At 40.4% G+C, this 27,997-nt stretch overlaps 1 protein-coding gene across 1 annotated transcript; it reads left to right on the top strand.

Annotated features, from left to right (window-relative positions):
- Positions 1-203: 203 nt before the first annotated feature.
- On the top strand, positions 204-27,997 carry LOC134744960 (SR-related and CTD-associated factor 4). The gene is made up of 26 exons (XM_063678907.1): positions 204-372; positions 445-735; positions 1,449-1,590; positions 2,248-2,351; positions 3,094-3,293; positions 4,103-4,193; positions 5,361-5,414; positions 5,611-5,723; positions 6,333-6,458; positions 6,636-6,757; positions 8,795-9,003; positions 10,431-10,780; positions 10,910-11,052; positions 11,102-11,412; positions 14,109-14,308; positions 15,257-15,339; positions 15,723-15,824; positions 16,815-16,918; positions 17,441-17,548; positions 18,232-18,467; positions 18,677-18,796; positions 19,987-20,117; positions 21,041-21,106; positions 21,863-21,925; positions 23,380-23,415; positions 23,646-27,997. The coding sequence occupies exons 1-26, from the start codon at positions 337-339 to the stop codon at positions 25,064-25,066; spliced, it is 4,962 nt and encodes a 1,653-aa protein (XP_063534977.1). The 5' UTR covers positions 204-336; the 3' UTR covers positions 25,067-27,997.

Here is a 27,997-nt window from a genome sequence, read left to right as displayed (position 1 = left end):
AAATGAGACAGTCCTTTGACAAACTTGCAATGAAAATGATTGACTTATATGTTAAATTTGAGGCTCATTCAGCACATGATACAGTTATTAAAATTAAATAACAAAAATTATATTTTACAGGTTATTTTAAATCTATAAATGAAGTCAAGAATCATAGACAATCGTTGTCAAGTCTATGGAAGTTTGCTCAGTACTCAGTTTGCTTCTGCACGCCATTTTGTAATTTTGAGCATGTTGATTTGTTCACGAAAATGATTATCCTAACGCTAGTTTCTAATTCTAGGAGTATAATTGATTAAGTATAGTTTAATAAGACAAAAGAAACAATACAGCAAAATGGATATGCCAGAAGTGAAGGCGTTCAACGCGGAGGTATGTGCGGTGTTACATCGCGATATCGTAATGGTCCGTGGCATCTTTCTAACTTGTGTATTTTCCTTACAGTTATCCGGGTTGTACGACAACAAGCCTCCGATCTCGAAGGCAAAGATGAGTGCTATCACAAGGGGTGCTATTAAGGCTATAAAGTTCTACAAGCACGTCGTACATAGTGTAGAAAAGTTCATTCAAAAGTGCAAGCCAGAGTATAAAGTGCCTGGTTTATACGTGATAGATTCGATAGTACGGCAGTCGCGACACCAATTTGGGCAGGATAAAGATGTGTTCGCGCCGCGGTTCGCTAAGAACATGCAGCAGACCTTCGCGAACCTGTTCAGATGCCCTCCTGAAAATAAGGTAAGTGTCAAATATTGTAGGTTATGACTTATCACTCTTGACATTGTTGATTATGCTAAAAATCATAAAGTCAAAAGCTCCACTTAAAACTAAATAAATGCGAATGGGGTTGGATGGACATGAATACACACAGAATTTAATTTACAATTTTAATATATTAATGGGGATGTGGAGTATCAATTCCCATTAATGAGAATGCTACCGCCTACAAAATTATATAAAAGTGCAAAAAAGTAATACTATAATAGGGAATTAATGTAAAAACCTCTCATCTAAAGTATATTAATGTAAGTTTTATTAACTATTATGTAGTTATATTTTTTGTTTTGTGATTTGGATATTTATATATGTTTTCGGTAAATTGAATGTGTAGCTTCCTAGCAGCTTATAAAATGGCCTTCCTTTCCATTGTAATTTTAATCTTTAGTTAACCAATTCAAAATTTAATTTTTCTTGGCAAATTTTTGTTAGTGTGCATCACAAACTAGACCGTGCTCTCAGTGAAGTTCCATTTGCAAAAATAGCGCACCGCAGTTTGAGTTCTGATCCTTGTAGTGGGGTTCCTACGCTCCTAGAAACCTGATGTGGCCGGGCTGAAAAGTGGTGCTGTTACCTCCACTAGCCCTTTGAATATTCCCTTTACAATTCTCATACATTCGCTATTGATGACTTAACTGACAAAAATACTGATGCTCTTAATATATCAATTCCAGGGTAACATCATCCGAGTGCTAAACCTGTGGCAGAAGAACAATGTGTTTGGTCCGGAGGTGATCCAGCCGCTGATGGATATGGCGGATCCTAACCACCCGCTGCACCAGGAGATCCAGCAACAACAGAATAACACTGCTAATGGTGAGCATGAAAACACTGAAATAATTTTTTTATGGTTCTGGTTGAAAAAAAAAAAAAAATATATATATTTTAGGGTTCCGTTCCCAAAGGGTAAAACCCTAGGGGGACCCTATTACTAAGACTCCACTGTCTGTCTGTCACCAGGCTGTGTCATGAATCGTGATAGCTGCAGTTGAAATTTTAGTCTTTGATAATCATCGCGATAATTATCCGATAAATATGGATGGTGCTATATTTATTTTCTTTGAATTCTTTGATAGTCAAAAATAATGTTTTTTGCTATGTACAAAAAAACTGACCTAATATTGTTTTTTTTTTTTTATTAACCATTGAAATATAAGATAATCATCATGTAACAATCTAATTATATTTCGTAAATTTTATGTTATTATCAAATTGATAATTATCACATTATCGTCATGACAACTTTGCTATTTTGCAACTCAAATATCCACACAAAAATATCATATATTCCAGTCAAAATCTGCAGTAAATTGTGTTAATTGTGTTTGACTTTGATTTGCAATTACCAGCAAAATGAAAAACCGCTAATAGTTTTTGTGATTGATACCTGGCTCTCAAAGCGGTCTCATCAAGGGTTATATTGTGTTTATAACATCAACATTTAACAATAAGAAATATTATTTCCGTATCCAGGGAGCAGTCTAACACTGAACACCAGCCACAACTCGGACAAGAAGATATCCCCAGTACCGGCTCCGCTACACACTCCTCCGGACAACTCTCCTATGGGTGATTCTGTAAGTTTGCTTAGTATATACACTTAATCTCTGTTAGCTTATGATTATATTTGAAAATATGCATTTTCCTCTTTTTTTTGCCAATTTTTTTTATAAACAACTTGCAATTTCGATAACTGGGACTGAATAGGGAATATTACGCGAAACTCTGCGTAGAGTGCACCACTACCACATTCTGAGGGCCTATCGCGAAACTAGAAAATCGAAATTTCGTTATCTAACATCTCTGTCACTCTTGCATATTCGAGCGATAAAGAGGCAGATATGGAAATTTCGGATTTGCGTTTCCCGGTAGATCCTCTGTAAACAAACCGCCTTGATGCATCAATGTCATATTTTATTGTCTCTGAAAACTTGTCAAAAAACTGTTAAAGGCACAGTATGTATAAGATACTCTATGGTTTACTAAAAAGGCTAGTGCTGCACTCTGGTGGCAGAACATTGCAGTAATACCCCCTATTGCTGTTGAAATTTAATATATTTTTAACAGTACAGTGACAGTAGAAATTTGCTGTTTTCTTGAGTATTGAGCGTTTTCTAATTTTCTACATCACATTACGATTATTTATTGGTTTTAACCATTACCTTTACCCATTGACTTTAGTAGGGGAAGTTCTGGCCATTAGTAAGGGACTCCACCCTTCAGTGTTTGGTGTAGGGCACATAGCACACTATCTTCTTTATTTCTTCATGACTGATAGTCTCTATGAACATTCTCTATAAAAGAACATTCTCTTTTTAGTTCCAGGACCAACCGTCAGGCAACCAAGGCGTCAAGTTCAACCGCAAACTCCTTTCCAACGACTTTGAATACGAGAGTGATGACGACGGCGGACACGACACGCACACGTCGCACGCTACACACTCCACACACTCCACACATGCGTCGCATTCGACACATACCCAGCCGCAGCAGACCGCTGACACATTGCCATTGGGAAGGTATGTGCCACTCTCAACCAAAGGGGACTTATTGTCGGCTGTCAATAAGACTCTATTTCAATATAACTTCAATTTGAAATAAACCTTATCAACTAGCGACAATGTGGTACCTTTTGGTTGAAAACGTCACGTATAACCAGTTTTTATGAACTTTATTTAACCACTAAATTAAAAGTAATTTGGGACTTGGGTAGCTTATTTTTTATAAAAAGCGCTGGTGGCCTACCGGTAAGAGTATGCAACTTGCAATCCGGAGGTCGCGGGTTCATACCCCGGCTCGTACCGATGAGTTTTTCGGAACTTATGTACGAAATATCATTTGATATTTACCAGTCGCTTTACGGTGAAGGAAAACATCGTGAGGAAACCGGACTAAATCCCAATAAGGCCTAGTTTACCCTCTGGGTTGGAAGGTCAGATGGCAGTCGCTTTCGTAGAAACTAGTGCCTACTCCAATTCTTGGGATTAGTTGTCAAGCGGACCCCACCAGGCTCCCATGAGCCGTGGCAAAATGCCAGGACAACGCGAGGAAGATGATGGTAGCTTATTTTTTATCCAATCTGCTTTTTATCGATTTCCTATACAAACTTCCACCCCCGTATTCACGCCCTTAAAGGATGATTTCTGGGATAAAAAGTACCCTATGTCCTTCCCCGGGACTCAAACTATCTCTATACCAAATTTAATCTAAATCGGTTCAGCGGTTTAAGCGTGAAGAGGTAACAGACAGACAGACACACTTTCGCATTTATAATATTACTATGGAGTGTGCAGTTTTATCACTCTAATACACCATTGTTTTGTTGCAGTATACTGACGAATCCTGAGATAATGCGGCAGCTACAGAGCCTTCAGGCGCAAATGCAACTCATGACTGGAATGTCGGGAATGCAGATACCTGTAAGTAATTTTTACAAGCTTTTATTAGGGTTCCGTACCCAAAGGGTAAAAACGGGACCCTATTACTAAGACTCCGCTGTCCGTCTGTCTGTCACCAGGCTGCATGTATCTCATGAACCGTTATAGCTAGACAGTTGAAATTTTCACGGATCATGTATTTCTGTTGCCGCTATAACAACAAATACTAAAAATTACGGAACCCTCGGTGCGCGAGTCCGACTCGCACTTGGCCTGTTTTTAACCTGTCCTGTTAGTGTGTATGTATGTATGTTAGTTAGTGTTGGTCATATCTTGGGAACTAAATTTTACCCACTTCCCGATTTCCGATCGAGCTGAAATTTTGCATACGTATGTAAAGGGTCGGCAACGCGCATGTAATATCTCTGGTGTTGCAGGCGTCTATAGGCTACGGTGACAGCTTACCATCAGGCGGGCCGTATGCTTGTTTGCCACGGTCGTGGTATTAAAAAAAAATCGGATGAATATGCAATATTACGATGACAAGGAGCTCTGATCTGATGATGGAGACAGGAGGTGGCCATGGCTACTCTGTGATAAAACAACGCAAACTAATTGTGTTTGGGATTGTTAGAATTGTCTCCATGAGTATTGCCTGTGGAAAGAAAAGTATAGTCACCAATAATAGCGTCTACTAAAAACAGGCCAAGTGCGAGTCGGACTCGCGTACCGAGGGTTCCGTACTTTTTAGTATTTGTTGTTATAGCGGCAATAGAAATACATCATCTGTGAAAATTTCAACTCTCTAGCTATCACGGTTCATGAGATACAGCCTGGTGACAGACAGACAGTTTTTACCCTTTGGGTACGGTACGGAACCCTAAAAAGGAAGTTTTTCCCAAAAACTTATTTTACCTATCGCGAAAACAAAAAGATGTCTTATAATGAAATTTTAGCAGTCTGTGGCTTGAGTCTCACCTTTCATCAAAACTACTGAGTCGATATGGATGATAACTCGTCTTTATGGCCCAGGTGACATGCTAAATTTTTAACCAATACAAAAAAGAGGTTCTATTTTTAAAAAAACCTAGTAGTTTTAACTTGTGTAATTCAGCTCAATTTTTTTTGATTATTTTCATGTCAACTTTAAAGTTTAATCTCATGAAACGTAGTCCCTTCCTATGCTAACTTAATGTCTTATGTTTTTAGAATTTAATGCCAATGATGTCAGAACTACAGCAGAATCAAAACCAACCGTTTTTGGTGAGTATGTATATGCAATGTATACAAAAACTGAATACTTTTTTATAAAAACAAACTAGGTGCTTTCCGGCTAAAATTGGATTTCGCCGACCAGAGTGAAAAATTCTTCAAACCTACTAAAATTTATTAGAATCTGCCAAAAAAAAAACAAGTGTAAATTTCAATTAATCAAATAATAATTCTTTTTTTTTTTCAGAACAAAGAACAGCAGAAACAGAACGAGTCCAAAGATGACATGGTGGAATCTGACATCGAGTTTGTAGAGACAGGGCCGCAGGTTATTGAAATACCTGACGCTAATGACTCCAGGTCAGATTCACCTTTCATACGGTATCTGATAATTAATCGACAATACTCATTTATATCTATGAGTACCAAGCGCCACTTACACCATCCCACTAACCCGGGGTTAAGAAGTTAAACTGTTAACCTAGTGTTAAATTGTAGTGGTAACCATGGTAACCCAAGTGGCGCTAAGTCGCTCAGCTGCAGAGTATGTTCCCCAGCAGAGCCACTTTCAAGGCCCATTATTTTATTCCCTATTACAGATACAGCCATAAACATTCAGCAGTCCACAGATGGAGTCGTCAAGTCAATACTAAATTCAAAGAAACTTAGGCGTCTTAGTCATTTATAAAGTTTGAAGTGTGATAATGTAAGCGCATTAGCGCACATGGTAAATTGTACCCTAATTTTAGTGCCGGATTACTGGGTATACCGGACCATCGGAAGTGCCGGATTATCAAGATTTTACTGTAACTGATTTTCATTATAGTGGCGCCGCGGAAGGGCAGCACACGTTCAAACCCGCGTAGAGGTCTGATCTTCCGTCGCATGTTTCGCGCGGGGTGCCTTATCTTTTGTTCCCTTCTAATTTGCTGGGTTTACGCCCCTTGTTAATGTAATATGCTGTCGCAGGAGTCCGTCTCCGCGGAGGAGGCATCGCTCTCGCTCACGCTCGCGCGGCGGCCGGCGCCGGCGCACTCGCTCTCGCTCTCGCTCCAGTCGCTCGCCGCGGCGGAGGCGAGACAAGGAACGGGACAGGTGAGACAAGGATAGAAATAACAGCTCGCGGCAAATCCTCCAATGTGCATGGTATAACCGGATTACCGAATATATATATATATATATTTATTTATTTTAATTTTTGTTTCTGCACTTGAACTTCTAAATTGTCGCTGCTAAGAACAAATTGGATAAGAATAATATACTTATTTTCAGAGAACGGGATCGTGATAGAACTAAGGATAATAAGAGTCACAAAGAGAGGGAAGCTGACAAAGAGAAGCAAAGGGAACGGGAGAAGAAAGGGTTACCACCAATAAAGAAGGAGAATTTAAGTGGTAAGTTATCTTATTTAATATCTTTTTAACTTTTTTTTGTATTTGGGCATTTTCACTTAAAGTGTACTATTTACTTTTTATCGAAAATCCATCAACTTTTGGATTATTTTTACTCGGAATCACGAGAACTATTGATTTAAAATGAAAAAAAAAAGTCCCTAAAAAATTTTCCCAAGAGTTAATGGTTGTAGGAAAAAAAAAGTAATTGCTACCATTCTTTCTGAAAATCCCCATTTATGTATTGGATTTTTAGGATTTTTAATATCGTTTAAATTCCGGCCACGATTAATAAGGAATTTTATTATTCGAAACCGATGCATCTATCTTACAATAATTTTGATGTAGATCCAAATTTTAGGTTCTCCATGTTGTAACCGACTGTGTGTCAAATTTTATTGTTTGCTAAAAGTTTGCGTCAATGTGCAATGTTCGTTCATTTGAGAGCGATTCTCGAGTAGGCGAGCCACCTCGCGAAGAATTTTCCTCGCGAAGCAGATCTGCCTCGCGCGACTCACTATGACGCGCCACGCATAATAGGCGTTGCCTTAATTAAAATATTGGTGGCAAACAAGCACACCGCCCGCCCGATGGTAAGCGGTAAGCGTAGCCCATGGAGGCCTGTGATGTTAGGAACAGTAATGACGACAATTGTCGCACATGTCACCGTGGTGAAATAGGGGCCTGGACATCAAACAACAAACATTTATTCAGCAAATAGGCCACAGGGGCACTTTAACATGTCAATTTTTACAAACAATAAAATTAACCCAAAATTACAAAAAAGTAATTACATAAATATAAATGTTAAATTACACAAGAAAAAAAACTAATAAAAACTATACAAATAACAGAAGTACTAAAATTGTTTAGAGATGTAAAAGTCTCTAGGTGTCAGAGATAAAATGTATATAATAATAAAAAAGATCATCAAATTATCCAGAGATGTAAAGGGTCTCCAAGACTTGAATTGTTATATAATTAATAAAAAGACAAGATATTAAATCAGACAAACAGACAAGAACCGAATGAAGTGCCTCACGTTAATGCCACTCAAAAGTAAAGTTACATAGGTAAAATGAAGCCCGTGTAAACTTAAACAGACCGGTCTCCACAAACAGCACCCGTTCACGAGTATGACGCGTATCTCAACCATCGTCTCCCTCAACCTTCATTCGGGAAAGTGGCGACCCGATCAACGACGCCACCGTAAGCAAAGACTTTTTTCTACTCGTCGAGTATAATCTGTGTATTACGACTTCACATGCAACACTACAACCTTACTCTTTTCAACGTTGGATAGTCTATGGCACTTCCGACTCAAGCATAAGAATTTTATCGATACGGTTTAGTCAATTATAAAAATTTTGAAAATAGAACTTCATACATTTCAGTAAAATATTTCTTGTTTAAGGAGACTCGATTCAATGCAAATTAGTCTACTTAAACACGCTGCTGCGTCGTATCTGCTTTGTGATTGGTTGGCCAACAATTGCTTCATAAGTCATAAACGCGCATGTGACACCCTTCATATAGCAACATCCATATCCTACGAAAACCGCTTAGCGTTGCTTGTTAGTCTCCATAGGCTACGGTGGCCAAAATCGAGAAAAAAACTGTCTTAAAATTGAATTTAGCGCGGAGCAGGTACCAGGGTCTCATGAGTTACGAGGAGGTGTCGTTGACCAACCCCGGGCCCGGCGCCCCCGGCGGCCGGTGCGCATACGAGTATGAAGGTATCGCGGGCAGCGGCAGCTCGCGTATCTTAGCTGTATACTTTTGGTTTGTTTACTTAAGTATATGATTCTACTAGTTGAAAGTATTTTTTTTTGTCTCGTAGAAAAAGTATTGTATACAATAGTGATATAATCAAGCTTTTCAATCTCGTACCTTAACTTAAGCAACTCAGCAAGCTTCGTTGCTTAAACACGGAACTCGACTGAAAAGCTCTCTATTATATCACGATTGTATAAAATACTAATTAAGCGAGCATGACATGTTCAAGTTGGGACGCACACTAAAATGAAATGATCCTTTCAGTATGCAGCACAACACTGTGGGTAGGCCACTTGTCGAAGCTGGCCACTCAGGAGGAGCTGTCGGACCTGTTCGGCGCCGTGGGCGGCGTGACCTCCATCGACGTGGTGGCGCCCCGCGGCTGCGCCTTCGTGGTCATGGAGCGCCGCCGCGACGCGCACAAGGCCCTCACTACGCTCAACAAACATAAGCTGCACTCTAAAGAAATTGCCGTGAGTTATATTTTATAACTTATTTTTATTTATGAAATAAAACTATGAAAACGGATTATATCGCGTATATTGAATTTATAATACATCCCGACGTTTCGAACTCTTTACAGCGTTCGTGGTCAACGGGTCACCCGTCCGTTCCAATCCGTTTTCATAGTTTTATTTCATGAGTAACCATCGCGGTAACCGAAGCCAATATTATTTTTATTTTATTTTATTTATTTGGAGATCCAACAGCTGTGACATTAACATAAAAATTATAGTTGATACAGGAAGCCAATTATAGGAACTCACAGGTAGTGACATGATACAAACTAATAGGTACGTTATACTAAGGTTGCGCACTATCGCAGCCACATATGTAAAGAGAGCGTATAAGTTATTTTAGAATCAAATCTTCAAATTACCTCTATTCTATTCCACGGCTTCGTCTTTCAAATAGGTTAGATGACAAATTTGGTATCAATCGATCAGGTTTGTTTTTGGTATCAAATGTCTATGGGTATCCATTGCATTAGACCAATACAAAAGTGAGAAATGATAGTCAAAGTCCGACAGTGGTCCTTCATACGCGAAACGCTCCTAACGAACGATAAGAGAACGAGAGCCCATCTTGAAGTATGGACAAAATAATTTCGTTTTTGTTGGTCTAATATTGCGTTGCTATACAATCTTTTTTTGGATAAAATGTAGTCTTACTTTTTTCTTTTTTGGAAGTTAAAAAAAAACTTAAATTTTGAAACTTTCAGGTCCTGTATTTTTGTATTATTTCCATATTTTACTTGGGGCATTTTCTATGAAAAGGGACCTTATTGTCAATGGCGCTCACGCCGCACAGCGTCGCGCGGCATTGTATTTATATCAGAGCATCGTTAATAATGGCGTGAGCGCCATCGACAATAAGGTCCCTTTTTATAAAACCAAATTTGATTATCCACATAATTGTGATAAATTGCTCATTTGCTATCTATTTTACTAGATTTTGTTATAAAATCCAACACGTGTCATCGTCCCTATTATGACAAGTAAGTATTTACATAGAGTAACTTATACTAGAGCGGTACTGTCATAGTAAATTTTGTAACCCCAGTAAATTCACTGCCATCTGTCGACACACTTTAAAACTAAAAATTAAGATTTATAAAAATACGATAAAATGTATTTAAATATAGATAAATGTTTTTTTTTAATTGCATTAATTATTTTTATGATTTTGACCCATGTTCTTTCACTGATATGCGTTAAAATTGTTAAATAACAAACGAAACAGTCAACGCCATCTATACGACAGTGGGCCAAAACTAGTGGCGCCCTCTGAACGAGAATAAAATTTTCTTGATTTTCGAGGCACGTTTTTTACTTAGACTGTAAACATCTATTACGGAGTTATATCTATCTTTGGTATTTATCATCCGTCGTGTAACCAGGTGGCGTGGGCGCCCGGCAAAGGCGTGAAGGGGCGCGAGTGGAAGGACTACTGGGAGGCGGAGCTGGGCGTGTCGTACCTGCCGTGGGGCGCGCTGCAGCAGCGCTGGGCGCTCGGGGCGCTGTCGCTGGACGCGCTGGAGGACGGCGGCGCCGTGGACGAAGAGACGCTGCCGCCGTGGCTGCCTCCCAGGGTAAGTGGAAGGACTACTGGGAGGCGGAGCTGGGCGTGTCGTACCTGCCGTGGGGCGCGCTGCAGCAGCGCTGGGCGCTCGGGGCGCTGTCGCTGGACGCGCTGGAGGACGGCGGCGCCGTGGACGAAGAGACGCTGCCGCCGTGGCTGCCTCCCAGGGTAAGTGGAAGGACTACTGGGAGGCGGAGCTGGGCGTGTCGTACCTGCCGTGGGGCGCGCTGCAGCAGCGCTGGGCGCTCGGGGCGCTGTCGCTGGACGCGCTGGAGGACGGCGGCGCCGTGGACGAAGAGACGCTGCCGCCGTGGCTGCCTCCCAGGGTAAGTGGAAGGACTACTGGGAGGCGGAGCTGGGCGTGTCGTACCTGCCGTGGGGCGCGCTGCAGCAGCGCTGGGCGCTCGGGGCGCTGTCGCTGGACGCGCTGGAGGACGGCGGCGCCGTGGACGAAGAGACGCTGCCGCCGTGGCTGCCTCCCAGGGTAAGTGGAAGGACTACTGGGAGGCGGAGCTGGGCGTGTCGTACCTGCCGTGGGGCGCGCTGCAGCAGCGCTGGGCGCTCGGGGCGCTGTCGCTGGACGCGCTGGAGGACGGCGGCGCCGTGGACGAAGAGACGCTGCCGCCGTGGCTGCCTCCCAGGGTAAGTGGAAGGACTACTGGGAGGCGGAGCTGGGCGTGTCGTACCTGCCGTGGGGCGCGCTGCAGCAGCGCTGGGCGCTCGGGGCGCTGTCGCTGGACGCGCTGGAGGACGGCGGCGCCGTGGACGAAGAGACGCTGCCGCCGTGGCTGCCTCCCAGGGTAAGCCTGCACATTACAGTGGCAGGGTCGCCATGTAACGTGTATGTGTAAACAATCAAAAGCGTCACCTCAACCCTGGTACCGATGCCTATAGCTTCCTCCTTCCCACATCTACACAAGCAGGGTCGCCATGTAACGTATCTGTGTTCTACTGCTATGCGGCGCCATATCATTTCTAACCAACATGGTTTTCTCAGCGGTCGTAGTGTCGAAACTAATCTTCTATCATATACAGAAGTCATATTAACTGCATTAGATAACAACTGTCAAGTGGACGCTGTGTATACCGATTTTGCCAAGGCTTTCGACAAGGTCTGTCATGAGCGCTTACTTTTGAAACTGTGGCATTTTGGTATACGCGGGGATCTTTACCGTTGGATAAAATCTTATGTAGAAAATCGCTCGCAGGCTGTAGCTGTTAGAGGCCATATTTCTCATTACAGGTCTATCAGTTCTGGTGTACCGCAGGGTTCCCATTTGGGGCCTTTACTATTTGTCCTGTACCTGAATGATATCACTGAATGTATCAAGAACTCAAACATGCTTTTATACGCCGACGACACGAAAATTTTTAGAGTCATACGAAATCCAGACGATTGTATGTTACTGCAAAATGATCTACATGATTTCCAGACTTTTTGTAACGCAAATAATCTTTTCTTAAACCCAGCAAAATGTTTTGTTATTAGCTTTAGTAGAAAAAGGACAACTATTAATTTCAAGTATGATCTTTGCGATAAAGAGTTAACCCGTGTGAACCAGATCCGTGACCTCGGCGTAATCATGGACTCAAAGCTTACCTTTGTGCCCCACATTGACAATATCTTAAAAAAATCTTTTAAGCAGTTAGGTTTCATATTGCGTGTAGGTAAGGATTTCAGGAGACCCTCGACGTATAAGATATTATTTAATAGTTATGTCCGTAGTCGATTAGAATTTGCTAGCGCAGTGTGGAACCCGCTATATAAAATTCATAGCGATAGAATAGAGAAAGTGCAAAAAAAGTTTCTAAAAGCAATTGATTATCGCACTGGTAATAAATACATAGATTACACTACCGCTATGAAAAGACATAATATTTCTCCCTTGAGCTTGCGTCGCGAACGCACTGATGTTATAATTCTGTATAAAGTCATTAACAACATTATCGACGCCCCTGAGTTATTAAAATCTATTTCCTTTAGAGTACCCCGTCGTTGTGAGCGAGCATGTAGAAAGAAGAACCTCTTTTATATTCCTCGTAGTCGAACTTCATACGCGAGAAACGGTTTCATTAGAAGAGCATGCAGGATGTATGATGAAAAATTTCAAAATTTAGATATTTTCAATAACAAGTTTTGTACCTTCAAACGCCTGACCTTGAAGTGTATTAATAGGCTTTAACAGGCTTTAATTAGAAAATTTAACAACAATTGCACTTTTGTCTGTGTTACAATTTATCCATTTTTGTGTTATTCTTCCATTCTTGTTTTATTTTTATTTTTAGTTTTATTTTTATTTTTATTTTATTATTGTTAAAATGAAAGTTTTTTTTCTTTTTTGTAACATTGTTTTTGACAACTTAGAAGTTCTATTTCTAGTTTAATTTAGTATTTATATAAGTCACATGGTTTTCATACTATTTTTTAGGAAACTGTAGGTCTATGAGTCTATTACCCTATATTGTAACAACTTATTAATATAAGAGACTGTTTGTTTCTAAATAAAGAAAATAAAAAAAAATAAAGAAAATTAACAATCAAAGGCGTCACCTCAACTCTAGTACCTATACCTATAGCTTCCTCCTTCCCACAACTACACTGGCAGGGTCGCCATGTGACGTAGCAAAACTATTAAACATCTTTTTTTGCAAGGAACTTCCGCTTGTTTTACAAGTTACGAGCTTTTGGGAAACTGGCCAATGGTTTATATTCAGTCCGGCACGACCAATAGAGAACGTCCATAAACTTTAAAGCACATTACAGAAGTCCCCATTTTATTGGCGCGAAATATAAATGTCAAGGTTAGGTATAGAGAATGCAATAACCGGCCAAACTTCATAACCGGTTTCGGTTACGGTTATGCCCGAAAAATAACCGATAATCGGTTTTAATCGGTTACAGTTATTTTCGACAAAAAATGATAAATTTACAATAAAGTAAATAAAAAAATTACGAAAATAAAAGTACAGTATTAAATAATGTGTGTCTTCGTTAAAAAAAAAACACAAAATACAGTAAAAGGTAAAATATGACCTTAGACATGATAAAAATATTTCATAAATATGGAAAGTAAATTTGATCCGTTTTTGAATGTAAATGACAAAAATGACAGTCACAGGCGTCACAAACAAAAAAGGCAGGATTTCGTAGTCATTAGCAGATCAATCTATAATAGAAATTCAGTCATAAATAAATAACCAAAAATAACCGTCTCCGGTTATTCGACTTTCCAATAAACGGTTATGGAATTTTGTCAAAATAATCGGTTATAACTGATTATGTCGGTTACGGTTATAACCGATTTGCATTCCCTAGTGAGGTATTGATTTAGCCCACGATATACCTGACCCTACGAGGGAGCCTGCATGAATTTTACGAGCACCTCCTGCTTATAATCATAAAGACAGTAATGTTTAACTTTTAGATTTAGCTAGATCACAGAACCTCCAACACGCAGGCAACGAACTCTACGTTAATATTGTATTTCGTCCACAGATCCTACCCAAGACCCTAATGGACGGCATGGTCGGCATGATGCCCATGGGCATGCCCGGCCCGGCCGGCATGCCCCCCATGCCCAATGCCATGCCCAACCCGTTGCAGAACGCAATGCCCAACGCGATGCAGAATGCCATGCCCAATGCAATGCCTGGACCAATGCCAGGCATGCCTGCGTTGCAGTTACCACCACCTGGGTATGTTTTAAATTTGTATCCTAAATTAAAGTGGCCGGAGAAAGCACAACAGCGGAAGTTGTGGAGATCAAGGGGTGAGGCCTTTGCCCAGCAGTGGGACACTTTAACGGGCTATTAATTAATTTAGATTAAAGTGAAGTGATGTTTTTAGTTTTAGCCTTTTAGTTTATTGTCGTAAGAACAGTCACCCAAGAGCGCATCAGCGACGCATTCAACAGTAGAACGCAGTCGCTGTGTGTGGAAAACAGCTAGGAGACGATGACGATGATGATGGTGTTAGTTTATATCTATGCCTGAAATAAATGATAATATATAATTCTATCCCTGAAAAAATAACTGTGATATCACATGATAATGTATTTTATAGTAAATTGAAGGAATGGCTAATTGACAACGCCTTTTATGACATACAAGAAATATTGGAAATGTAGAATATAATATAATATGATAGTATTTAATTTTGTAATTATATATTTTTGAACATCTGTAAATAATTTTACTATTATTGTTTAGATGTTGAAATAAATTGAATTTTTATTGTTATTCCACTAATTGTAATTGTATTTTGTATTTTGACGTGTAATGTATGTGTATATTATTAATAAATATGAATATGAATATATTATGATTTGATAATTTTGATTAAAGTAGTGCAAAATATTATGGACGCATTTTTGAGAATAGAGGTAGATAACGCCGCGGTGCCATACTTTTTGTAATGATCAAACGTTAGAGCTAGACAACCTATTTATTGCATTTATTTATTGATCTCGGGAGTCCCAGGGGTCTAAAATTATTGGACAAAAGCAACCTTGAGTTTTTAAATTTAGGATTGAATATTCATTGTCATTTTGCAAAATTGCGTTTGTGGAACTCAAGGAGTTAAGTCAACTAAATACAAATTGGTTACATGTTATAATAGGACCTGATTATTGTTTTGGTTCGCAGCATGGGTCCGGGTCTGCCCCCCGGCATGCCGCCGGGCATGCCCCCCGGCTTGCGGCCGCCGAACATGCCGCAACAAGTTCCTGGTAACTAGATATTTAACACTACTGATATTACGAATCTCAATGTTTGTTCCTGCATTACACTAAAACACCTGAACGGACTAATGAAAATTGGATACCCTGAAAAAACACAGGAATCTTTTTATCATGGAATTTATCCATTTCTTAACTTAACAGTAACTTATTAACTTTTTGAATTCTTTATGTCATAAACAAAAATGACACTCACACGCCAAGGTCCTGGGCGCAAGCGAGCTAATGTAAACCTTACTTGAAAGTGTGAAGGTTACTTTGACAACGTCCGCCATAACACTTAGTTGTCCGTAATGCTGTGGGCACGACTAGTGACGACAACTTTAGGGTTATGTTGGCGTTCAAAAGGTTAAAGCTGAGTATATATTTGGCAGGTATGCAACCTGAAGCGGGTATGCCGCCGACCAGCGCACTCTTGAGATTCCCGGGAATGCCACCACAGCCGATACAGTCCATGCAATCTATGCCACAACCGGGTTAGTATTCATTTCATAAATGTTTGTTTGTGTTGAAGATTCATTAGGTGACAACTAAAACTCGTTAATTACTATTTACTACCATAAACCAAACCGAACCATAATGGCAACACTATTAGGTTTTTGTTTAATTATGTTTTTGCAATACGCGAAACCCTGCGTAGGACCACTACCGACGTAACCACTACCACAATCTGAGGGTCTATCGTGAAACAAGAAAATTTATTTATCTCACATCTCTGTCACGCATATTCGAGCGATAAAGAGGCAGATAGCGAATTTTCGGATTCGCGTTTCCCGGTAGGTCCTCTGTAAGCAAACCGCCTTGATGCATCAATGTCATATTTTATTATCTCTGAAAACTTGTCAAAAACCTGTTAAAGGTACAGTATGTATAAGTTACTCTACGGTTTACTAAAAAGGCTAGTCCTGCACTCTGGTGGCAGAACATTGCAGTAATATCCCCTATTAGTGACATTTGGTTGTCACCTGACATTAATAAAGGGGTCTGGTTACCACTCAGATACTCCGGCGGTCATCGATATCGTATGTAAATATTAATATGTGCCATTCTCAATTAAAAGGGTACTTATTGTTCGGCTGTCAATAAGGCGCTATATAACTTCAATTTGAAATAAACCTTATCGACTAGCGACAATGTGGTACCTTTTAGTTGAAAAAGTCACATATAGTTTTTAATTAAGCTAAGAAACAAATTTAAAGTGGAAAAATTCACTGTCTCGGTTAGTTAGCTGTGTCGGTAGATGTCGCTAGAGCTTTCCTAAGGCAAATATTGTGGAAATATTCGCTGTATTGTTTAAGGTCTTGGGAGCTCAGATGGAAGAGCACCGAGCTAGCGATCCGGTGGTCCTGGGTTCAACTCCCACCCGAGACACCGAATTTTTCCACTTTAAATTTGTTTCTAATTTTAATATCATCGTTCGCAGCCTTTTCTGCTAGATACAATATGAACGTCATGTCGTGTTGCAGGCATGGCGGCGCTGCCGGGCTTCCTGGGCGGGCTGCTGGCCGTGGGCGGGCTGGTGGGGGGGGTGCCGCTGCATCATGCACCGCCACAGCATCAACAGATGCAGGTTAGTACGACTACAAACATCTCATAGTTATGCTATCACTCAATATATAATTTTGTGACACATACTGTTTTTCACAAATTGAAATTTGAAATTGTTATGTTCCAAAATATTATTTAACCTAAAAATATTGTATACAAAAAAAAAAAACATGTCCTAGAACAGAAAAGTGCTACTTTGACCCCCCCCCTAGCAGGGAAGAAAAGTGCCATTTTGATCCCTCCTAGCGGGGAAGAAAAAGCCCTTTTTCGAATAGGTGATGTGAAAATATATTTAATAGGATAGTTTTTATGTCGGAAGTCATCCCTAAAGAGGTTGAAAAGGGGGGTGGAAATGGGAAAATTAATGAATTGCCTTTTAATTGGTGTAAGCAATTAAACATATTATGCTCAACCCTATTGCCATTAGATTTTATCCAGGCGCTATACTTACTCGAACTGCTGGAACTAATTCCACGCAGACGAAGTCGCGGGCAAAAGCTAGTTTGTAATAAACTTACTAATCATATAATTTATCCATGTGCAGCAAAGGGTGTCGGAGGTGACGAGAACCGACGACGCGATGGACCTGGATACAGAGGATACTCATAACGAGGAAGTGTCCAGTGAACAACCCCCCCCGCTATCAGACCAGGTGAGTCCAAGTCATTACAGGTGTGTCTAAAATATTCGAAAACTTACCCCGAACGCGGAAGTGTCCAGTGAACAACCCCCACCGATATCAGACAGGTGAGTCCAAGTCATTACAGGTGTGTCTAAAATATTCGAAAACTTGCCTCGAACGCGGAAGTGTCCAGTGAACAACCCCCACCGCTATCAGACCAGGTGAGTCCAAGTCATTACAGGTGTGTCTAAAATATTCGAAAAGTTCCCTCGATTTATTTATTTAGGTTTGCCAACAGGTACAATACAAAAAATACTTATAAATGACAAGTTATAAAATAAGATTGTTTGAGTACAGGCAAACACGGCATGCATGTAACAGAAATTTTGCTTACATATGTTTTTATTTATTTATCCTAAGTACTAAATATAAATCAAAGTAATGCTGATATTAGGTAGGGGAATACAGAAAATAACTAAGCATAGATTTCTATAAGATCCTGTCATCAGATCTTCACCCGATGACAATTGGGTCAGTATTGGTTCATGTGTCTTTGACACATCAGGGAACATACATTTTAATTTAATTCAAACTAAACAAAAGAAAAATCCAACACGCTCAGTGAATTTGTACTAATTTATACCGAATTGCGTTTACCATTTAGTAAATTGAAATCATATAATTTACTAATAAAATATTATTTTGTCCTTTAGCTCCAAGCTCTACTCTCAAAACCACCGCCCGGCTTCAATTCCTCTGAACCTCCCCCCCCATTCAACCTATCCGAGCCTCCCCCCACAGCGCCAAACACAGAAGACAAACAAGACGACAAGCGGGACCGGGACCGCCGGGACCGCGACCGGGATCGCCGGGACCGAGGCGACCGGGATAGAAGAGACCGGGAACGGGGCAATAGGGACAGGGAAAGAGGCGGGCGGGATCGTGATCGGTAAGTTAATATTGGTGACCGCTTGTTTGCGTGACAATTTTTTTATTTAATTATATTCGACCTCTCTGTAATAATCTATTGTCTCAGTATTATATGGCGTAATGTAAAGTAGAATGAAATGTTTTAAAGTCCATCGGTGAGCCAAGGGATACTCCATAAATATAAGAAAAAAGAAATACCGGAATATTAATATTCAACCATGTCAACAGGGACAGAGGCGATCGTGACCGCGAACGTGACCGTGACCGCGGCGGGCGGGACCGGCGCGACCGGGACCGGGACCGCGACAACCGGGACCGGTTTAATGCGCCGAGGGATAACAATAATAGGTGAGTTGCTAGTGACATTCTCTCCACAGAATTGTGACAAGCTGATATAGGAAATGTGGTTAAATGTGCCATTTTCAATCAAAAGGGTACTTATTGTCGGTTTTCAATAAGGCGCTATTTCCATACAGCTTCAATTTGAAATCAACCTTATTGACAAGCGACAATGTGGTACCTTTTGGTTGAAAATGTCACAAATATTTGCTGTCATTATTGGCTACATCACTGAATTAAAAAGCTCTCAACATTAAAAACTAGTGAGTGAGGCAAAGCACACTAAAAGAGAAGACAAAACTTTTCTAAACTATCAATATTAGCTTACCATAAGAGTAGTTAAGTGTAGTATATTTCTGTTATACATGTTTTAGTGAGAACTGTTAAGGAAATAAGTGAATGTCCTATAATAAGTGTATTTGTATACTTCACTAGACTTATATTGACCGGGATATAGACCGTGATCACCCGTGAACATGATGCATGTAACTGCGTCGAAATATCGGGAGCTCACAAATAATACAAAAGGTAATCACGGTCCCGGTCAATATAAGTCTAGTGAAACTAACCGTGAATCATTCAAAACTCTATTTGTATACTTATCTCCTGCTCACTTATTTCTGTTTCCTTTTCAAGAATAAAACATCTCAAAGAAAGTTCACAGCCCTTTGATTCATTTAGATATCAACGTCATATTGAGATTCAAATTGGGACTTACAGAGGGTTTATACTAGTGCCACGCGAGAATAATTGAGTGAAATATGTATTTAAGCATTTGTCTTTATCTATTACGTATATCACAAGCCTTATTGAACTCACTGTGGTACTAGATCGATTTGTGTAAGATTGCCCCATAATATTTTATACACGGTGGCTAAAAAATAAGTGCATTCCCGTTGCCAGGGAGGTTTTTGGATTATACTGAGCAACTTTTACTATGGGACCAACCACCAAATCGCAAAAAAAATTAAGCTGTTTCGTACAATTTTGGCTGGTCCATTTTATATGGGAGGGTAATTTTTTTTTTCGCGATTTCGTGCTTGGTCCCATAGTAAAAGTTGCTCAGTATTCCCAAAACCTCCCTGGAAACGGGAATGCACTTAATTTTTTAGCCACTGTGTATATTTTAATAGCTGCCCTAGCCTCGACTTAGCCTATGATTGATCATGATCAATGAATGAATATTATTTATGACGCAGAGAACAGAGCCGGTCCAAGTCCCCGCGCGAGGGAGGGGCGGGGGGTGAAAAGTCGTTGCAGGAACGATTATGGGAGATGGCCAATGGCAAACGTGACGAGTTCCCGCAGCCGCAACAACAAGATAACATAGGTAACCATTTTTTACTTATTTTAGAATATAATAGAATAAGATTTTATTCGTAAGCACAAACAAGACATTACATAATATAAATGAAATGGCCACGAAATGGCCTCATCTCAGCATGTTGCTGGTGGCTTCCAGCGCTGATCTTCCGATGAGACCATCAGGTGACAAGAATCACGGAAGGTAACAGACGAAAAGAAAAAAACACATAAAACATAAAATAACATACAATGAATAAATAGCTTCTTAGATTTCTTACTAGCTTTTGCCCGCGACTTTGACTGCGTGGAATTAGGCAATTTGGGTAGCTTATTTTTTATCTAATCTGCTTTTTATTGATTTCCGATACAAACTTCCCTTTTGTCCCTCAAATAAGGACAAGTATAACGCCTAGATAAAGTGTAGGTAATGGCAGTTATTCATTTTGAGCATATGCTTTATTAATTATCAGGCGATACATCAATTATCTCAATTCTACCCCGATTTAACCCTCTTAAGGGATGATTTTCGGGATAAAAACTATTCTATGCCCTTCCTCGCGATTCAAACTATCTCTTTACCAAAATTCAACGAAATCCATTCAGTGGTTAAATCGGCAAGAGGTAACAGACAGACATTCACACTTTCGCATTTATATTATGGATTTTAGAGTCCCACTAACTGGGAAAATACCTCTTCTCTTTTACTTCACTGGGCCCTGTCCATTGCGTTTTACCACCATTAGTATCATAGTAGCAGTACTATCATATGAAATGTGACGTTTTCAACCAAAAGGTACCATATTGTTGCTTGTCGATAATGTTGATTTCAAATTGAAGCTATATGGAAATAGCGCCTTATTGACCACCGACAATGAGAATGGCACAAATAAAAATTTAGTTGCTGTAAACCTGTATGTGTCTTTGTGAATCATGTATTTTTTTGTGCAGGTCCTGAAGAGAACAGGGTTGACCGGCCGCCTCTGGATCGAATGCCACGACCAGGAATGGACGGTGGTGAGTTTTGATTTGTTTTTGTATCGTACAAACAGTAACACTCCTAGCTGTACATCGGTGAACCTTATTACTAAAAGGGTCGTCCAGAAATCATGTGACCGTTTAAGGGCGGGGGGGGGGGGGGGGTCAGAGAAGATATCACGTGTAATTTTTTTTTCAAAGCGGGAAAAATAGGACTGTCACAATCTGCGGAAGCTATGAGAAGTTTTTCCTCAATCATCCGCCATAGCTATCAAAAACGAATGAATACATATGAAAGTATACATGTATGTATATAAGCGATAAGCGGATTTACGATGCCTGTTTCTGAGAGATAGCATCTCGAACGTAATTATACGCAATACAGTAGAACTGAATACTTGCTTAGCGTCTAAAGGTAAATATTCGCATCATTATTATCACGTGATCTTGTGGACGACCCCAAAGGCATAAGGTCCACCGATGTACAGTTAACAGTGTCGGCGATGGTACATACATTTTTACGGTGGTACAGTGAGTTGCAAAATTCATAGTCTCCATATACTTTTGCAGCTGGGGGTACACTTGATACTGATTAGATTTTACGGTTGATGTAATGTTCAATTGATTTATGTATTTACATACGATTAAACATCGAATTATAGGCCTCGCATTTTTAAAAGAGGCAAATACATCAAATGGTAGTAAACTAAACGTTCAAATTTGTTTGACCCTTGAGACGCGTTCCAACCAACATTTTGATGTGAGTTGTACATAACACGAATATCGTGTGCGCAGAGGGCGACGCGGCCGACGACTGGCGCCGCGTCGAGGGACCGCACGCGCCGCCCTTCAGGCCCGGTAAACACACACACACACACTAATTCAGCACGAGACAACACATTTTTTTCTTAGAAACTTCCAGCTGGCGTATAATGGGCGTTTTTATCCACGTGATGGAGATATAGTCACTTATTAACGTCGCGATGACTAGAGATAGGCAATGTCATTATAACTCTGTCACGACAATAATCACGACCCTTATATCCGCCTCAGTTGATTTTCAGCATTGTTTCGAGTTTCCAACTAAACAAATGATCTTACGTGTTTTTTTAATTTTATCAACTATACGAGACTATCACTTAGAGAATTTTGGGGTGAGTGAATTGATCATACATTCGATTTAAATGAGTTCTGAGAGGGAGGTGTTACATTTTGGTGCCGCGACCAGGATTTTCCCGTAGCCTCTCTAACTCTCTTAAATGATTAAACATTCTCTCATTTGGCCGCGATTCCAGACCGATGGAATGCGCAAAAACAAACAAAAGGTCCTATTTAATCCGAAAATTGATAGGATTAGAAAGAAATCCTTTTATTTATTAGACATATCTCCGAGAGCGCCCTAGCTTGTTGTTTCTAAGAACAAAATTTACTACTAGTTACTTTCTGCACCATTTGTTTTAATCAACTTCTATACCTTACTGGCACATATTTGCCCACACAAAATAGAACAGGTTGATTTACGAAAGCTGCACGAATGGAATGAACGAGACTTTCATTGTATGAGTGACACCTGTATCGGTATACAGTCAGGTCAGAGCCACCATTTTATTACTTAATGGTACACACATAGATATTTTCATTTACTTATTCATGCCATTCGTGCTAGCTCTTGTGAAGTCACCTGTACGTAACGTACATAAGACAAATATGGAACTTGGGCGAAGACACGTGTGACACGTCACTAATGCACACTAACAAGACGCACTTTAAACCTTCATTTTCGTGATAGACAAAATATTCATACACATACAAGACTACATCATATTTTCTCTTATGAATTATAATTGAAAATTACTTACTACAGAAGATGCTTTAGGAAAAGAACAAATTATTGACTGAATTACAGTTTAATAGACCCTAATTTATGACTGTTTTGATGCCAAGTTAATGAAGTTAACTTATCTTCTTTACTTTGCCGTGCTAAACATATGTACAGTACGTAACTAAATCCGAAAGTTAGACCCGGTCGTTAGTTTCTCACATTTATCAGTGCATTGTTATATGCTTAAATTGAAGAATAAAGACTTACACTTTCAGAATTACTCAGATATCCGGAAGTGAACTAGTTTTGAAATTTATTTAATCTCAAGTCTCAGGGGAGTTCCTGAAAAAGCTTATCATTGAATGCATTTTCGCTACAAATTTAGTTACTATTGATACGTCTAGCGCAGACCTGTTGGTGGCTGGTTCTATATACCTCTCTCTTGCACATTTAATAGAGTCGAGCCTAATAGTTGCTCAATGTTTTTCAGATCCGAGAATGCGAGGACCCCGACCGCCTGTAAGAGGTATGATACTGCTTTATTAATATACTGTATTTACGTCTGATACCTCCCTAAGAACCTTTAACCTGACCTACGATTGGAAATTTTACGAATACAATAACTGATAAGATAAGACACGGTGGCGTCAGGAGTCGATTGGGTAAATGTTACTTTGTGATTTTTTTGTACCGGTCAATAAACCTTACGGCTTTACAAGCTTGCCGTCTCCCTCACATCCGCATTTAACTTTTCAGGGCCATGGATGGAGCAAGGTCCGGGCGGGCCTGGAGGCCCCGGGGGTCAGGGTCCGCCGTTCGGTGCGCGGTTCAACGGGCTCGGCCCCCCGCCCGGCTTCCCCGGCCCCGGCCCCGGCCCCGGCCCGCGCTTCGAGCGCCCGCCCTTCGCGCGCATGCCGTTCGACGGCCCCGCCCGGCCCCCGTTCGACGGCGGCCGGCCTCCGTTCGACGGCCCCAGGCCTCCATTCGATGGTCCGCGCCCGCCGTTTGACGGCCCGAGGTTCGACGGCCCCCGAGCGCCGTTTGACGGTCCGCGCCCGCCCTTCGACGGTAACAGGCCTCCTTTCGACGGCCCGCGACCACCATTCGACGGCCCGCGACCACCTTTCGACGGCCCGCGACCACCTTTCGACGGCCCGCGCCCGTTTGACGGACCGTTCGACGGTGAACGTCCGTTCGACGGTCCACCGGAGTTCTTTAACAACAGACGCTTCGAGGACCGAGAGTTCAACGACCGGGGCTGGAACGGGGACCGCGAGCGCGGCGACCGCGACTGGAACGATCGCAGGACCGACTGGGACGACCGCCGGAGGGACAGGTTCCGGGACAAGGACAACGAGGACAGGTCAGGACAGGACAGGTTCGACAGGAACAGGAACGACAGGAGGAGGAACTTTGACGATAGGAACGATCGGGACCGGGACCGTAGTGACCGTGACCGCAGTGACCGTGACAAGAGTGATCGCGACAAGAGTGACCGCGACCGTCCTAAGAGGGAGGAGCGCTCGCGTGCCGATCGGCAGAAAGATAGGAAATCTAGATGGGGCGCAGCGGAAGAATTAAAGGAGGGTGAGACTTCTACAGAGGCCGCGGAGGCTCCTAAAGAGAGCACTGAAGCGCCTAAAGAGGTTAGCACGGAGCAACCTGAACAAATGGATATTCGGTCTAATCAGGAACAAAACGTGGAAACTAAAGAACCAGCAAGGAATCAAAGAGTGGAATCTAAAGAACAAGCGAGTGAGTGTGCGCCGATGGAAACTGAGAGTACAATAGATACGCATCAGGAAAGAGAACCAGTAGAAATAGAGACAAAGCAATATGAAGAAGCTCCTGAGTCGCAGAGCTTTGATGATAGTCAGCAAGCGGAAGAACCTGCAAACAGGGAAGAGACTCGAGAAAGTTATGAGGAAAGGGTAGAGGTTCCAATGGACGAACCGAGAGAAGAAACGAGAACGTTTGAAGCTGCACCAGTGAGTGAAGTCACTGAAACGCCAGATTTATATGACGCAAATGACGCAGTAGACACCAGCTTCTCAATAGCACCGGAAAAGAACGAAACAGAGGACAGAATAGAATCTACAGAGACAGAGAATAGAATAGTGTCTACAGAAGAGTCCAAAAGTGAGGACATTTTCGAGCCATCTAAAGGAGAGCCTTGACAGCGCCGAAGATGGAAATCGGGCTATTTCCAGTGGAACTGATTCGGGGGACGTGGCGGATTGTCCGACTATGGTGTAACCGTCTTATTTGGTAAGAATTTCTAAACTTACTGTGACTTGTAGATTTTGAAATTTGATTTCGGAATGGTGATATTTTTTTGACAGATATTTTAGTTTGAACTGTAACTATTCGCGTCGTTTATGTTATAAAATAACGGTAAATGTTTAGCCATATTAGAAATATCTGAATAGATATCTTGAAAGTGTTGAGGTTAGAATTTTTTTATCAAATAAGACGTAAATTCAAAGACAATTTAATTTTTAATTTTATTGAATGTTGACAAATAGACTGATTAATGAAATTCCTCTCTCGTGAACGTTAAATGCGAGACGAGTACAAATTATTTATTTTAAAATCGAATCTGTGGCGCTAGAAGCGGAAATTGACAGCTAAATAACATATTGGTGGCGCTCTTGAGCAAAAGGTACCGTTTTTTATCGGTTTTCAGTTACGACAATGTATTTTATGGAATTATAAACTGATAAAATGGTACATTTTGCCTGAATACACGTTTCTGTATACCATAGTCGGAAAGCGCTTACAGTGAAATCAAAGGCATACTAGAGTCGCGAATCGCAAAGAGGCAAGATAAAGCATCAGCTTCAAGTAGCTTCAAAGACGGATGGATGTTTTATCTTGGTTTTGTGCGAACACGTGCCGATAGAAACCGTATGACGCCAAAGATTTTAATTTTATATTTACACCTTGTTGAAATATACGTGCCTTATTGGTGACTTGGTGTTTGCTTTCCACGGCGGCGGAGCGGCGCGCACCCGGCCGCTCAAGTAGAGCGCCCGGGACAGGTAATACGCACCGAGCACCTATGTGAACACACCCGCACCGCACATATACATATACACTTTGTCAATATTGCAACATGACTGTATATTTTAACTATTAAACTCCCGTGAGACTCAAACATTAAATTATTTTAAAGCGGGTAAATAATAGCTCGACATGTTTCGATCCAATTTACGAGGACCGTCTTCACGGAGCAACGACACGTCTTCACTGGTCGAGGGCGCGCCGGAAACATGTCGAACTATTCGACTTAATAATACGTGAGTGACCCGCATTAAAATAATTTAATATGACTTTGTATACACGGTGGCTAAAAAATAAGTGCATTCCCGTTGCCAGGGAGATTTTGGGATTATACTGAGCAACTTTTACTATGGGACCTAGCACGAAATCGCGAAGAAAAATTTGGCTGTTTCATAAATTTTGGCCGGTCCATTTTCTATGGGAGGGTTATTTTTTTTGCGATTTTGTGGTTGGTCCCATAGTAAAAGTTACTCAGTATAATCCCAAAACCTCCCTGGCAACGGGATAGCACTTATTTTTTAGCCATCCTGTATAATTTTACGGTTTCACTCATAAAGTTGAAAGATAGACATAGCCGGCCGCTCAGACAAAAAAATGACTTCATAGCCGGCCGATTTCGAACGCACACATACTCAGTTATGGGGTCAGTCTTCAGAAATAATTTCTACTGCCTTTTATTATTGAACCTACTGACTCATGAGTCATAATATCGTTAGTTATATGAACTAAATTTGTTGTACGATGTTTAAAATAAAGTTTATAGAATCATTTTGTGTATGTGACTTGTTTTTGGTAGAATAGTGTAGTCACAAAGTGAAATGTCAATTGAGTATAGGTAACTAATTTAGATTCTAAAATTAACTTCATTCATACTTGTACAAAATACCTGTCATGTTGCAATGTTTCTTGTATTACGAAACTCGCGAATCTTGAAATTTAATCACTAACACATTCGTACTCGGTGAGCGTTATTTTTATCACTATGTATTTATGCTGAAATGGAATATAACTGACACTAAAAATCTAATCTCACCAAAATTTAAAATATAATCTAAAAATTAACTTTTTTCATAATTAAAAATTCCATTACGGTATAACAAGTTTGATATCGCTAGCAATGTGTGCAAAATGCCTCCGAAGCGCCACGTCACCCGAATCAGCCACGGATAATGAAGATTGAAGATCGACATTTACACGGATGTCGTACGACAGTCGTCAGCGGGTCGTCGGTCGGTCACTTGACTCGTCGGTTGTCTTTGCGACGTTTGAACGATACCGTTTTATATTAATGATTTGTAATCTAGGATGATACTTAACGTTTTTTCAGATGCAGACCTTTTAACACAGTCAATGTTGAAACGCGTCTTTTCATTGTTATTCAATTGTGAAACTATTGTATTCTAAAAAATGTCTTGGGCGTTGCATAACAAACGACCTTCGTATTTTTGTTTTGTTGTTAATTTCATTCTTATATATTTGTGGTGGATTGTAATATTAATGAAATTATATGAATCGATTGGGACGCGAATAGATATAAAATTCGTTAAAACACTTGTAATCAGTGCGTAAGTTGCTGGTACTTAATTTAAACATTTCAAGTTATAGGAGACGAGTCTTCTCAAAATGTTGGTGAAGGAATAGTAGACTATATGGAATCAAAAATGCATTTTTATAACAAATTTTATTACGATTCAAATACATATATATGATACGATAGTTATATCTATACTGACAGATTTGTAAATTGGAAATTAACGATATCCATCACTATATTAGCGTAGGGGTAGATTAGAATTTGACATTTAAAAATATTGGGCACCTTGTGCTGTACGTTTAATTTTTATTGTCTATATGTATCATATTTATTTTATAATTTCAGGGGCGTTGTCTTATGTACGTTTGTTATTTTACTTCGTTTCTTTCATGATTATTCATAATACATTAGGTATGTTATAATTTTAAGCCCTCTTATGTAGATAAGCATTAAATTAAATACATGCTTCAATGTTTGTCATCTTGTGCTTCAATAAAAACTTATAAAATGT

Source organism: Cydia strobilella, chromosome 10 (assembly GCF_947568885.1).
Source record: "Cydia strobilella chromosome 10, ilCydStro3.1, whole genome shotgun sequence".
NCBI lineage: Eukaryota > Metazoa > Arthropoda > Insecta > Lepidoptera > Tortricidae > Cydia > Cydia strobilella.
The sequence above is the reverse complement of the archived record's forward strand: the minus strand, read 5'-3'. Positions and strand labels throughout refer to the sequence as shown.